Raw genomic sequence first — 14,018 nt, forward strand, 5'->3', positions numbered from 1 at the left:
AGTTATGTCCTTTCTATGCCTCTCCTATTGACCAATCAGATTCAACCTCTCGTATCACTTGCATTTGCTTCAAACAAAACGGTGGCGCCTAGTCAAGACGATCTGATCGATAATCAACATCTATATTGTGACAAAACGAGTCTTACATCGCGAAGTGCATCAAATCACGTGAGCACCTTGATTAAAAACATGAAAAGATTTAGAAAATATCTGTTGACAACGAGTTAGCGGTGAACCATGCTTTGCAAATCCTGCAGTCGACTGAAATCTGCATGAGACTTTACGGACCGGATTTCGATTTCGTTGCGCGATTTCGATTGGACTATGCAGAGACTCGTTAGCCAGCCAAAATGTAACACCATAATCTCAGCCTACTTCGGCAAGGGTGGAAACTGGCCTTTTATAGTCAGTTAACTCACTTGCCTCGGGAAGATGACTGACGTCAAAGGGCCACAGGTTAGACAAGAAGAAAGAAAAGGGGGCATGACTCCGCTGTGCTTTGCACTAGTTCATTGTAACTCTGGTCACTTGGTGAGAATTAGATGTGGATAAGGACTATATTTTTTTGTGATGTTTTGTACACGAGAAACCAAACTATTCCAACACAAATAACGATATTGTAACTTTATCCGGTTAGGTATAAAACAAACCGTAAGAAATGATGAAATCGTACTTGATGAAAAAGGAAGAAATAGCGGAATGGATAGTCCTAACTAAAAAATAGCGCCCTCGTGGTTTATTCTCCCTCCACTGTTTTTTTGTTCGGGTCCATTGGTAGAGCGTCCGCCCGGAGAGCGGAAGGTCCGGGGTTCGATCCCCAGCCGCGTCATACCAAAAGACATTAAAATATGGTACTTGTTGTTACCCTGTCTGGCGATCGGCATTAAGGGGCTAAAACAAGGACTGGTCGGCTCGGAGTCAGTATACCGTGTCTGAGTGGGGTGTTCATGTTAAAACTGCCGCATGGTATCTCAGTCCGGACTAGTACAAGCAGCCACACATACACGTGCATGCACGTCGCTATATAAGTGCAATAATCTTGGCCGCGACGTTAAACCCTATTTCACCTCACTTCACCTATTGTTCGTTAAACAATTCCCACTCGTCGTTTATTTCTTCAATAAAAGTCCCTTTTATAGTCCGTTAACGAAGATGGCGTTAGTCATTGCATCACATTTGACAATTTGTTTAATTCACCAAATGATTGCACTGTATATATTTTTCATTCCCTAATTCCTACTTCGATTTCCATCCAATTCATATTCTGAAAATGTTGAGCCAGCGTTATTATTCCAGTAATGGTGCTTTGCCTAAATTATCATAGAACAGGGAATTTCCCACAGAATTCAAAACTGTGAAGGGTATTTGTTACATTTTATTCATCTTCAAAGTGAGTGTTTCAGAATAGGGAAATATGTCCCTCTTGCATCCAGGGGGTAAACAGCAAACTAAACTATAACATTCAAGAAAAAGGTTATAATATGCAATTGATATAAGCAATTATTAATAACGGAGCATGAAAGTAGGTCTCAAACGTGAAACAGGCGACTAAGCTTCTAAGAGGCGACTAACGGGACCAATTGTGTGGATCGATGGTGATGTCAACCATTGGATTGTCTGGTTCAGACTTGATCTTCACGGGTTTTTCTTCAAGACTGCTTTCACAATTCAATAGTCCCGTGAAGATCCGGGGTAGAATAGATCTTCAAGAACCCATGATATTAAATACTGGATTGTCTGGTCCACCAGACTCGATTATCACAGACCGCCGTCATCTGGCTGTAATGTTGCTGAGTGCGGCGTTAACCAACCAACAACTCTATGGTTATCACAGTTTGTATACATAGAGAATATCATCCGAATGTCTTCTGATAGCGAATATACCCGCACGAGAAGATAGAAGTTTGAAACTCCGAGGCTTACCATGACGTCACAAGAGGCCGCTGACCTCGGTCAATATATCAGTTTCTTGGGGTCAAAAAATGATATTGCCCTCATGAATAGTCAATAATTGATAAATGCCGCATTTCTTCGATAAAACGTCCGGGCGTATATTTCTTTCAGATACTCTTACTGCATGGTAATAGCGACTATGCTTGTCGTAAAAGGCGACTAACGGGATCGGGTGGTCAGGCTCGCTGACTTGGTTGATGCATGTCATCGATCTCAATTGCGTGGATCGCTGCTCATGTTATCAATGACTGGATTGTCTGGTCCAGACTCGATTATTTACAGACCGCAGTCATATATCTGGAATATTGCTGAGTGCGGCGTAAAACAACAAACCAACAAACCAACTGCATGGTATTACTGTATACATATTCAAAACATTCGAAATATTATGAAATAGTGAGCGGGTTAAAATTTTCGCCATATCGCGATGAGAACAAGTTAATAACTTATAAATACCTGTCGACCTACACTACATGCGTTGATACAATAAAACTATCAGGGGAGCTTAAGGCTGTACAAAAATAGACTGCACCTGGTGTGTAACAAAACTATATTTACGCCTTTGCTCATACACATTGGATACATCACGTGACTTGTCCTTGAGATTAATCTCGAAGGTTGGACGTAAACAACATCAACAGGTTAACCAGCCCTACAGAATGACACGATATGATTGGCCGAGGCAGATAGCATATGTGACGTCACGCAGTCGCGTCGAGATTAATCTTGATCTATTTATAGTAACAAATGGACAGTTTCATTGGTAGTCGCACAGCGGGGGTAGAGAATATTGTATTCATAGAATTATGAATATATTGATTTCATTCATCATAATGTGAATATTATTATATGCATTATATATGTATGATTGATCACGTAAAGACAATGATTCAATATCTTGATATATATTTACCGGTGTGCGTTCAGTTCAGCGGCCGTGTCCCCTCCAATATGGAAGAGTTTATGCTCTCTCAGCTTGTTTATCAATAAACCGTCCCGCCTGCTCTATGACGTCATCAAAACAAGCCACAAATGCACGAGGACAGACAGTATTCGGATATCAGCTCAAACGATTACGTGGAACAATGGTCAGATAAACGTCATAACGCCGCTTGCTTGAAAAAGTACTAGTTAATTTTCGCTGATACTCTTCAAAATAATCTGAGATTTGCTTAAATCATCCGCAGCATAATGAATTTGTCATGGGGAGTTCACAAGTTCCATACAGATGGTGTTATTTGTTCACAAGTTCCATACAGATGGTGTTATTTGTTCACAAGTTCCATACAGATGGTGTTATTTGTTCACAAGTTCCGTACAGATGGTGTTATTTGTTCACAAGTTCCATACAGATGGTGTTATTTGTTCACAAGTTCCGTACAGATGGTGTTATTTGTTCACAAGTTCCGTACAGATGGTGTTATTTGTTCACAAGTTCCGTACAGATGGTGTTATTTGTTCACAAGTTCCGTACAGATGGTGTTATTTGTTCACAAGTTCCATACAGATGGTGTTATTTGTTCACAAGTTCCATACAGATGGTGTTATTTGTTCACAAGTTCCATTCAGATGGTGTTATTTGTTCACAAGTTCCATACAGATGGTGTTATTTGTTCACAAGTTCCATACAGATGGTGTTTTTTGTTCACAAGTTCCATACAGACGGTGTTACCTGGGCTTGCGCGAGATGTCACATTCGTATGGACTCTATAACAGACAAACCAACACTATATTTTAGTAACATGCCACCGGCCCATAATACATCAATATGGCATCATAAACCATGCATGCTGGAGTAACGTACATGTATATAACAATTTCATTCATGATAAAAGGCATAAGGAGTTTCATATTTTGTAGTTTTTTTGCTGAGAACACAATTAACTGTTTGTATTAGATGTGCAAATGGCATGTGAGATTGATACTGGTATTCAGTGTAAAATGGCGAGAGGTTGGTTGGTTGGTTGGTTTGTTGTTTTACGCCGCACTCAGAAATATTCCAGCTATATGAGGGCGGCCTGTAAATAATCAAGTCTGGACCAGACAATCCAGTGATTGATATCATGAGCATCGATCCACGTAATTGGGATCGATGACCTGCATCAACCAAGACAGCGAGCCTGACCACCCGATCCCGTTAGTCGCCTTTTACGACAAGCATAGTCGACTTTTACGGCAAGCATAGTCGACTTTTACGGCAAGCATGGGTTGCTGAAGACCTATTCTACCCCGGATCTTCACGGATCAGCTTTTAAGCACTGTCCGCAACAGATCATACACCGTCTGCGTATGATAATACAAATAGATGTGGTATCTCACTACTAATAAATATGCCTCGAATACCATGGTTTTTTTTTCAAACACCACTGTGAGTTCCTTTTAAAGATAATATACGTCAATCGGGCTCAAAATAACCCCCTGACGGGTACCCACATTACAGATGAAATAATCATAAAGACCATCTTTCATTCGAACACATGATGTTAAGTTAGATGCTAGTAATCATAGAAAGCCCCCATTTGTTCCCCCTCAATTAATACTTTGTAGATGAACGTCGTGGTTAACTAATTCGAAAGCCCTCGAAAAGTCAATAAAGCTGCAGTAAAATCTTCCTTTTGATCTTTGCGATATATTTTTAGTACACTTGCTTGAAGAGTAAATATTTTATCTATGGTTGACTATCCTGATCCCAAACCTGCTTGTATTTCACTGATGTTGTTAATGTCACACTAGGATTGTCAGCGTCTAACTAAAGTGGTAGGCAGGACATACATCAAGGGTCACCGAGAGACATTCCCCTGTAAGTAATTGTGAATATACAATGCCATTTAGAAAGTCGTCAAATGTAACAAATGCTATATTTGGGATAACACTTTCTTAGTAAAGTACAGATTCTCGTACTTTTGGGGGGTTGAGTCCCGTCCAGGATTCGAACCCACACTTGCCAGAGTGAGGCACCTAATCGCCAGCACACAGCGATCTGACCCACTGGTTCATCCTTATTACCTCCCTTGGATATGAGACCGCTTATCCTCTTTCCCCATCCCTCTGGGAAAAAATCACCAGTATGAAGAATTCTGTTGAACATTTTTTTTAAGTAGGTGCAATAAAATGTCCTTTGGATGTCATCCTATTCACTTACAATACCGTTAGGCCCTGGGGGGTTATTATTTATTAAATTGTGCGAACACGGAAGGACATCCTCATGAATGAAATAACGGTTCGGATCGGCAAATATTTCTGTGTCGGATAAAGCTGGACCCCCATCACGTGTATCTGATATCAGAATCACTATCACAATCAATGCGTTTCTCAATAATTAGTGTGAGTGAGTTGGGTTTAACGCCGCTTTTAATAGTATTCCAGTTATATCACAGCTTGTCAGCTTAATGTGGGGGGAAAGCCCGAAGTGATGCAGGTATCAGACGTTTACCACTTCGGTGAAACCCACGAGCACGGGTATGGTGCTGACAAACCTAGAAACAAAATCTGGGCGAATCGGGTTTCGAACCCACAATCATTGGCGCCCAAGGGACGCAACTCTGCACAGCGAATCGCAGCGCCTTAGACGACTGGGCCACCCGTGCCCCTCAATACTGAGAAAAGTTCGAAAATACCCAAGCCATTGATCTGGGATAATAACACTGGATATTCCTGAGGCACATCTACATTTCTATAAAAGTTTTCCAAAACAACCTTGGGTTGTTCCTACTCGTGACTCGCTTATTTCTTTTTTTTCTAGTGATAATCTTTTTTTTCTTAGAAAATAAAATCTTAAACAATCTACGTACTACTCTGAAGTTGTCAATAACATCTCCATTGTCTCAGCTGCATATTTCCTGTTAAATAATCTCTAACTTCTCATCCCACCATGGGGGTGGTGGGGTAGCTTAGTGGTTAAAGCGTTCGCTCGTCACGCCGAAGACCCGGGTTCGATTCCCAACGTGGGTGCAATGTTTGAAACCCATGTGTGGTGTCCCCTGTCGTGACATTGCTGGACTATTGCTTAAAGCGGTGTAAAACCATACTCACTCGCTCACCCATCACACCATGAAGGTTGCCTTATTTTGTTTTAACGTAACTGTTAGACTTAAATACCCTTTAATGTGACATTCAGAAGATTGATACAGTTTTGTCAGAAGTCTGATTGTGTTATATATATCTACTTGTCTTCACTCAGACACAAGTTCTTCATATATTGTGAAAAATAAATTCTTGAAAATTGTTTAGAAACTGTTGTAACTCATATTTACTGCACTGTGTGCTGTTATAGTTTGCACGATTCGTTGTATAAATATCACTGTTGTATCTAAGTTTATGTTTTTGTTTATGTGAATAGAACATAACAATGAGAAATTATAAATGTCGTGTTAGAGACAGTTGTGACGTGACGAACAATTTCTTCACATCAAACATTATGAAGTAGTCGACGTGTATTTTTTTGTTTTTTGCTCGTTTAATGCCGCACTCAGCAATATTCCAGCCATATGACGGCGGTCTGTAAATAATCGAGTTTAGACTAGACAGTCCAGTGATTGACATCATGAGCATCGATCCACGCAATTGGTATACGATAACATGCATCAACCAAGTCAGCGAGCCTGACCACACGATCTTGTTTGTTGCCTCGACAAGCAAAGTCTCCTTATATCCGACCTCTTGCTGTTTTCGCAAGGCTGCTATAACTGGCCAATAAGATGGATTGATGTTTTGACGGGTAATGAGAATCTACTGTAAAACCCTGTTAATCCGGGCGATGCTGTGACTAGTCTGGATTAACGACTTTTTGATATTTTTCAAGACAGTAATCGCAAGATATCAACGTCTTTACTTACTGTAATGGCGACGTTTCGGTATGGATGGAGAGAGAGAGAGAGAGAGAATTTGTTTATTTATGTGTCACGTGCACATTATATGATAAAATACAAAATGTACATTCATAGAATGATAAAAAGCACCCGGCCATATGGCCTATGAGACACTATAATCTAAAATATCACAGAACAACAATAAGTTAAGAAAGCACAAATGACAAACAGTCCTAATATTCAATATATAATTAAAACATGAATTATACCCAAACCTGCATGAGAACAATCATACAGGTCTATCAACAACATAGATTCTCGCACAGACATGCATTCCGCCGAACGCATACACACATGTACATACACACACGCATACACACACATACATACACGCATACACACATATCATACACCTAGACCCACAGCCCATACATACACACATACCTACATACACACACACACACATACACAAACACACACACACCTACACCTACACACAGCCACACACACACACACACACACATAATGTCTATCATGTATGGTTTGTTGTTATTGTTAATTCACCTACCATATGTATTTTGTGCCATGCTCATTATTCAGCCCTGTTTGACAACGGTAGAAGGTGGGGTGAAATGGGGTTTAACGTCGCGCCCAAGATTATTGCACCTTATTACACTTATATAGCGACGTGCATGCACGTGTGTGTGTGGCTGCTTGTACTAGTCCGGACTGATGCAGAGTTATAGTGCTAGCGCTATTTAGCCCACTGAGATACCATGTCGCAGTTTAACATGAATACCCCACTTCTTTGAGTGGCATTTAGAAGTTGGAGTGATGAAGTAAGACGAGTTCTATGGATGAATTGTAATAAAGAAGTTGTTCATCCATAGAACTCGTCTTACTTCATGAATACCCCACTCAGACACAGTATACTGACTCCGAGCCAACCAGTCCTTGTTTTAGCCCCTTAATGCCGAGCGCCAGACAGGGTAACAAGTACCATCTTTTAACGTCTTTGTGAATGACGCGGCCGGGGATCGAACCCCGAACCTTCCTCTCTCCGGGCGGACGCTCTACCACTAGACCACAGAGGCGGTCGAAACCGTATAAGGTTCTACACCGAAACTTCGACATTACAGTAAAATAAAGAACGTGCTATCCATAAATTGTGTCTAATTGGACCTATAAAGATACTCTGAACAATACGGTGTTGAGTTGCTTTGCCAGGAGTGAGTTGTGTTTAACGCCGCTTTTAACAGTATTCCAGTTATATCGCGGCGTGTCAGCTTAATGTGGGAGGAAAGCCCGAAGTGATGCAGGTCTCAGACCTGTGTCCCTGCTCTGCCAAGATCATTTTATTCTAACGTTTATTCTAGGTGAGAGGAGGTATAGAATATTAGTTACACAGTCCCGTGGTTCATATGGCATTTACACTGTTTAGCTAAAAGTGGTAATTCTACATGTATATACACATACTTCGTCTCGCCTGTAAGCACGTGCAAGTCTTAAAAAACGTAAAGGAGAATACAGTTATTTTAACTTATGATAACCTGCATGTGGTAAACGTTTCGGAGATCACGCAATACTGAAAGCCAGTTCCGTCTGAGTGGAGATATCAGCAACTAGCCTTGCTCTAAGGCTTTACTGAAAGATAAGTCCATGGATGTGTAGTAATTCTATCCTCCCAATAGGCAAGTCTAGATATGTGGACAGTAGGACTCCAGTCTCTTATAGGGACAGCTTGTTCTTATATTTTACATGATCTAGAAATTATGATTTATCTAATAATTATTGCCTTAGAGACTTGCGTAAGTCTAATCAGCAACCCGCACGCTGCAGTTGGTTTTCCGAGTAAGTATTACCACCGCGGAGCGGCCTAGATTTCATCAGCCACCTTACAGCCAATCGGCAACAAGCACGTTGCCTTAACTTGTCGAGTTGTTTGTAGGTTTGTTTGCTTGTTTAACTCCGCACTAAGCAGCATGCGCGATAAACTACATAAGTCTCTTATCACAACTTCAAACGGAACCCCAAGTCAATCTGTAGTGTTTTGTCACAGGAACTCGTAGTTGTACACAAACATTAGTTTGTATTGACTCATGTGCCCTACGAGGCCGAAGGGTGGGCTTCAAATAAACATATTTTTTTATTGACCCGTGATTATCAGCAGCTCTTCCTTCGGCCTTGTAGGTATAGGGGTAAAATCGGCTATGCGTCATTGTGATGACATCCTAATAAGATTTATAGCCAATCAAAGAGAACGATAATCATATTAGCAAGAGATACAAGATTATATTCAATGCCTAATGTTTTACTGAGTGAGTGAGTATGGTTTTACGCCACTTTTAGCAATATTCCAGCAATATCAGGCGGGGGACACCAGAAATGGGCTTCACACATTGTACCCATGTCGGGAATCGAACCCGGGTCTTCGGCGTGACGAGCGAACGCTTTAACCACAAGGCTACCCGACCGCCCCTAATGTTTTACTGGATAGATAAGGTGTTATCAAATTGTTGCTTAATACGTTACCTAGACTTACGATACAAATGCCAAATCAGTGAACATTATTTCTGCAAACAATAAAAGCGATTTGTGAAATTTGTGTGTATCTTGTCTTTGTGTTTGGGAGTGATGTGTTATGAAAGCGTCCAAAACACTTGTTCCTATTAGACGAATCTTTGATATTTTGACAAACCCGATTTTAAAGCCAATTTTAGGATTCTCGTTTGTGTTGTATATTAAACAACCGTTGTTGCGATGAGTCATATGTTCTAAAGGGAAACTTTAGTTGTATATTAACAACCAATAGATCTACATATGTCACAAATATGAATGCATATAAACACAATATATATATTGAATACCTCGAATATATATATGGTGTCCTGAATTTCTCTTTCATGTTAAAAAAACAAAACTTTTACAAAAGAAATTCCCGTTGTGGTTATATTTTCTGATATATAATTCAAAACGAAAGTTATGTTTTCCCCAAATTGCTGATGCAACCCGTCTGTCCGTGTCCCAGCTTTCATTCCACGTAACGTCACGTTCTATTTTTAGCAAAGGCTTGCATCAGGGAGAACAACCAATGAGAGACAACTTCACACGAGGCGTTTGCCGAATTCAACCAATGCAGTTGGTCCACATCAGCACTTACACCTCAGCCATGGAAGAGATAGGACGCAGAAAATGAGTTGACAGTAACAAACCTTGATATCTACGAGTTGATTCTCAACCAATCCATTTCTGACCGAAGGAAATTGTACCCCGACTACGAATATGTCTCTGCTTAGCCCCAAAACCATCGTGATTACCGCCATTTCGGGCAAACAGCCCGTCTATCGATCCATGAATCTCTCCGACAACATGGACGAAGAGGGCGAACCTAAAAAACGACGACGCTTGACCCATCTGTCAGCTGAAGAAAAAATGTTGCGAAGGTGAGTGTTTATGAAACCGTTCATGGTGTACTTTTAATTATTTGATGAACAAAATTTGTGTACAAAGGTGGGTATGGCTGATTGTCAATTGTAGGATTCAGCTCGCGTACGTGCTGTCGTTGACTAGGCTTGTGATCGGCAGCTGTCGTGTTGGCAGTCCACTTGTTGACGTCAATAATGTTTTGTTCCTCATGACAATCGGTGGTTGTCGCTGTTGACGTCATAAATATGGAGTTCCATGTGAGCCCCAACGTGTCATATTTTTATCATGTTTATGGAAACAACCTATACAAGTACAAGGCAACTGCCGAAGGCTGGTAATATTAGTATTAAGGGCGTGGCACTACGTCGGTTACCGTGTTGAGTGTAAAGAAAAATCAGAATTTTTGCTCACGATCTTCTGATCAGGCAGTGTCATACATGGGGAATGAAAAATAGTTTTTGACGTAACATGTTAAGTGATTTAATTAAGGGTACCCCAGATACAAATAAGCCAATAGACATATATAGGATCCCAACACCCTCCTATAATTTCTAACACTGTCAAGTCAAGACATATCTTTCGAGTTTATGTAATTTATTTTGATACAACAATAGCAATATTTTATCATTTTCTTTTCCAGGAAACTGAAAAACAGAGTCGCAGCACAAACAGCACGTGACAGAAAGAAGGCGCAAATGAGCGACCTCGAAATAAAAATTGCCAAGTTGGAATCCGAAAATAAAAAATTGCAAACAGAAAATAAATTGCTGAAAACAAATTCCACAACGCTTGTGAAAGAGAACGAAGCCCTGAAGGAACGACTGGGTCAGGTGGCTTCCTCTGTCAGTTTGTCGTGTGGGCGTGTGAGCAAGTCTGAACCCCCCAGGTCTGCAGCACCTGCTGATCCTCTGCCGAAGGAACAGATCCAGGCTCTCTCCCACGTCCTCATGATGCACTACGCAGCATTCTCCCTCACTCTCAGGTGGGCACATTTCCTTCATAGTATATCAAACCTGTGGTTATTCCTGGTTTAATTAGTCCCCAGCAACCCAATACTGGGACCGTTTCTCAGTCGTAACATTATGACTGTCGTAACTCCCATAGTTTAACATAGACTTAAGACATTCGTAACAGTACATTCGCTTAGTGAGACGGGGCCCTGGTCGCAATATAAGACTTATGGACCGGGTGGTTAGACTCGGTGACTTGTTTGACGGCAGTGTTTGAAATATGTGCCTGCCTGTAGGGCAGTGGCAGCTAGATGTCATGCTGGGTCCATAGTTTCAGATTTGTCCTTATCTCCAGCAGTGAATATGTGTTTTTCTCATAGGTGAAGGGTTGCAATAAATACACAACAGATAATTCATTTTGGCAATGTAAAACAGCTTTAAATGGACAAATGTTAAATTCGGCAATAGGGCAAGTCAAACTATATTAACTATTTTCAAGTGATTTCCATTTCTTAGACTAATTAAGATATCTATTTCTTATAATTGAAATAGTTTTTTCAACTTTACATACAGAGGCTGCTGTGATATAACTGGAATACTGTTCAAATCGGCGATAAGCCCCAACTCACATGTTCACTATCATACTTAAAGATGAACAGTAGATTGAAGCCCCATAAAGCATTCAACAGCTGGTATCTTTTAATACTTGAAAAATACTGTTTTTTTCTGGTAACAGTAATATGTGGTTATGCCGGATCCTGACTTGATTATTTATGTTACACATGATGACTGGAGGTTCAAAACATTCATTAGCTTGCTGTTTAGGGAGGGGAAAGGTTTCCAGCCCTCACAACCATTTGCTTGGTCTCATGATAAGGAAGATAAAAGTGAATTGGACATGTATGTGGTAACATCAACAGCTTCGGTGTAATTATAATGTACTTATCGTCCATGCTCTATTTTACAGCCTGATGTTCTGCTTGGTCTGCTCGAGCAACTCCAAGAAGGGTCAACAGGCATCAAGTCGCAAGCGAAAACAAGCACATCCAGCCCGCTGTCCGACCATGCTTCCGGAACAGCCACGCCCAAGCGATCAGTGGTGGGGGCGTCACCAGCAGAACTGGAATCCATCAATGAACTGATTAAGTTTGACCACATATATTACAAGGTGGAACCCAATACCCAGACTGCAGCCAAGAGCAGTCCTGCTTCTCAGACAAACACGAAGGACCAAGTTGCTGTGTGCCATGTCCCATCGGGACAGGAGGTCAAACAGGAAGTCTCAGTTCCCATGACAACAGACAGTGAAACCGCGTCTAATGTGGAAATGGACATTCCAACCATTTGCATTGATGATGATTCAAGTATCGAGGGCGATACAGGACTGCAGCTTCTTGAGGACATAGAAAGCCTGCTTCAGTCCGAGGAACTGCTCGACTTTGCAGATCTGGATCCCGCAAGCTTGACTTCAGGGAGTGTTGAGATTGAGAAGGAAAATGATTGCAGCAAAACACGAGGCCAGAAAAGGAAACACTCTGCTTCAAATAGCAACTCCGGGTCTCTAGACAGTCTTTCAGTCGACGACCATTTGCAAGATTATTTCAGTGATTCTGGAATCAGTGATGTTCCATCCCCATCCAGTGACATGTCATCATCTCTTGGTGACGAATCGTGGCATGAGTCGTTCTCGGAACTCTTCCCCGATCTGTTGTAATGTGTGTTCACCTGGAGTGTTCCAGGGTGTTCCAGTTGGACTCGTTAGAGCCTGGAGTTGTTTCCTTGAGGTCAGAGACACTTCTATGTGATAGAGACAGCAGTGATTGGCCCCAGCTGTATATTGTTTTCATTTTCATTCACTCATCCCTGTAATAAAGTGAAAGGAATTTGGGTTCCAGTGATTTGTTGCTTGTTCTTTTTCATACAGACAACATGGACAAAGCACGATGATGTTTGTCAATTGTGGGTGTGATTCAAATCAGACATTTGGAGGGCCACTTAGACCATCATATTTTGCACATACACACACACACACGCATTTAATGTAATAATTTTCCATGAAGTCCCACCCTATAATAAATGACCCAAAATAATGTTCAAATTTATAGTTTCTGTGTAATTGACAAAAATGACCCCCACCCACCCCAGCCCCGATATATACTACTCAAAAGAAGTTAAGGATCAGCGGATTCGTTCAAATTACTATTGTTAATCTGTAATGGCATGAAAGATAAACTATAGTAATAGAAAATAATTGGGTGATCCTTAACTTCTTTTGAGTAGTATAGGTGATAAATCCCCCATTGCCCCTTCTTTATCACGGACAAGCACTATAATATATGACCAGACCCTTGTGTGCATCAGAATAATCTTTCTAACTTCATTTTGATACACACATTATCATTTGTACATGTCACCAAATTAAGGTCTATGTGATGGTGAAATCAGAGTAGAATTAACAGCTTTGAGTGATTTCTTCAACTTAAATCATATTATGGTCTGTATGTTTTTGCATCATAACCTACCTTTGTTTCAGTTTTACAATAGTGTCATCATTATCTTTTAATATACCTTTCTTTACACCGACCTTTGACTTTGCACAGGAACAAATTGGCCCGAAGTCCAAGTCGCAGCAATTCACTGTACAAAGTTGCGTCCCTTGGGCACACAAAAAACCTATGATCGCTTGTGGTGACGAAAGATCCCTACTGTTAACGCAGCGTTAAACCAAACACACTCGCCAGCAATGTCTAACCTCTCCAGGTTGTGTGTGTGACCCCAACGCCTCTCCGATTATGAACTTTTGTGTCAGCACCATTTTGGCACTGGTTAGCTTTCTCAAAGTACTGGGGGCACGGGTGGCCCAGTCTAAGGCGCCGCGATT

At 41.0% G+C, this 14,018-nt stretch overlaps 1 protein-coding gene across 1 annotated transcript; it reads left to right on the forward strand.

The window, feature by feature from the left end:
• Nucleotides 1-9,902: 9,902 nt before the first annotated feature.
• LOC139472332 (X-box-binding protein 1-like) lies at nt 9,903-12,363 on the forward strand. Its single transcript, XM_071254785.1, has 3 exons — nt 9,903-10,204; nt 10,828-11,169; nt 12,105-12,363. Exons 1-3 carry the CDS (start codon nt 10,044-10,046, stop codon nt 12,277-12,279), a joined length of 678 nt encoding a protein of 225 aa, XP_071110886.1. The 5' UTR covers nt 9,903-10,043; the 3' UTR covers nt 12,280-12,363.
• Nucleotides 12,364-14,018: the final 1,655 nt, after the last annotated feature.

Source organism: Haliotis cracherodii, unplaced genomic scaffold, assembly GCF_022045235.1.
Source record: "Haliotis cracherodii isolate W230 unplaced genomic scaffold, xgHalCrac1.p SCAF_24, whole genome shotgun sequence".
Taxonomy (NCBI): domain Eukaryota; kingdom Metazoa; phylum Mollusca; class Gastropoda; order Lepetellida; family Haliotidae; genus Haliotis; species Haliotis cracherodii.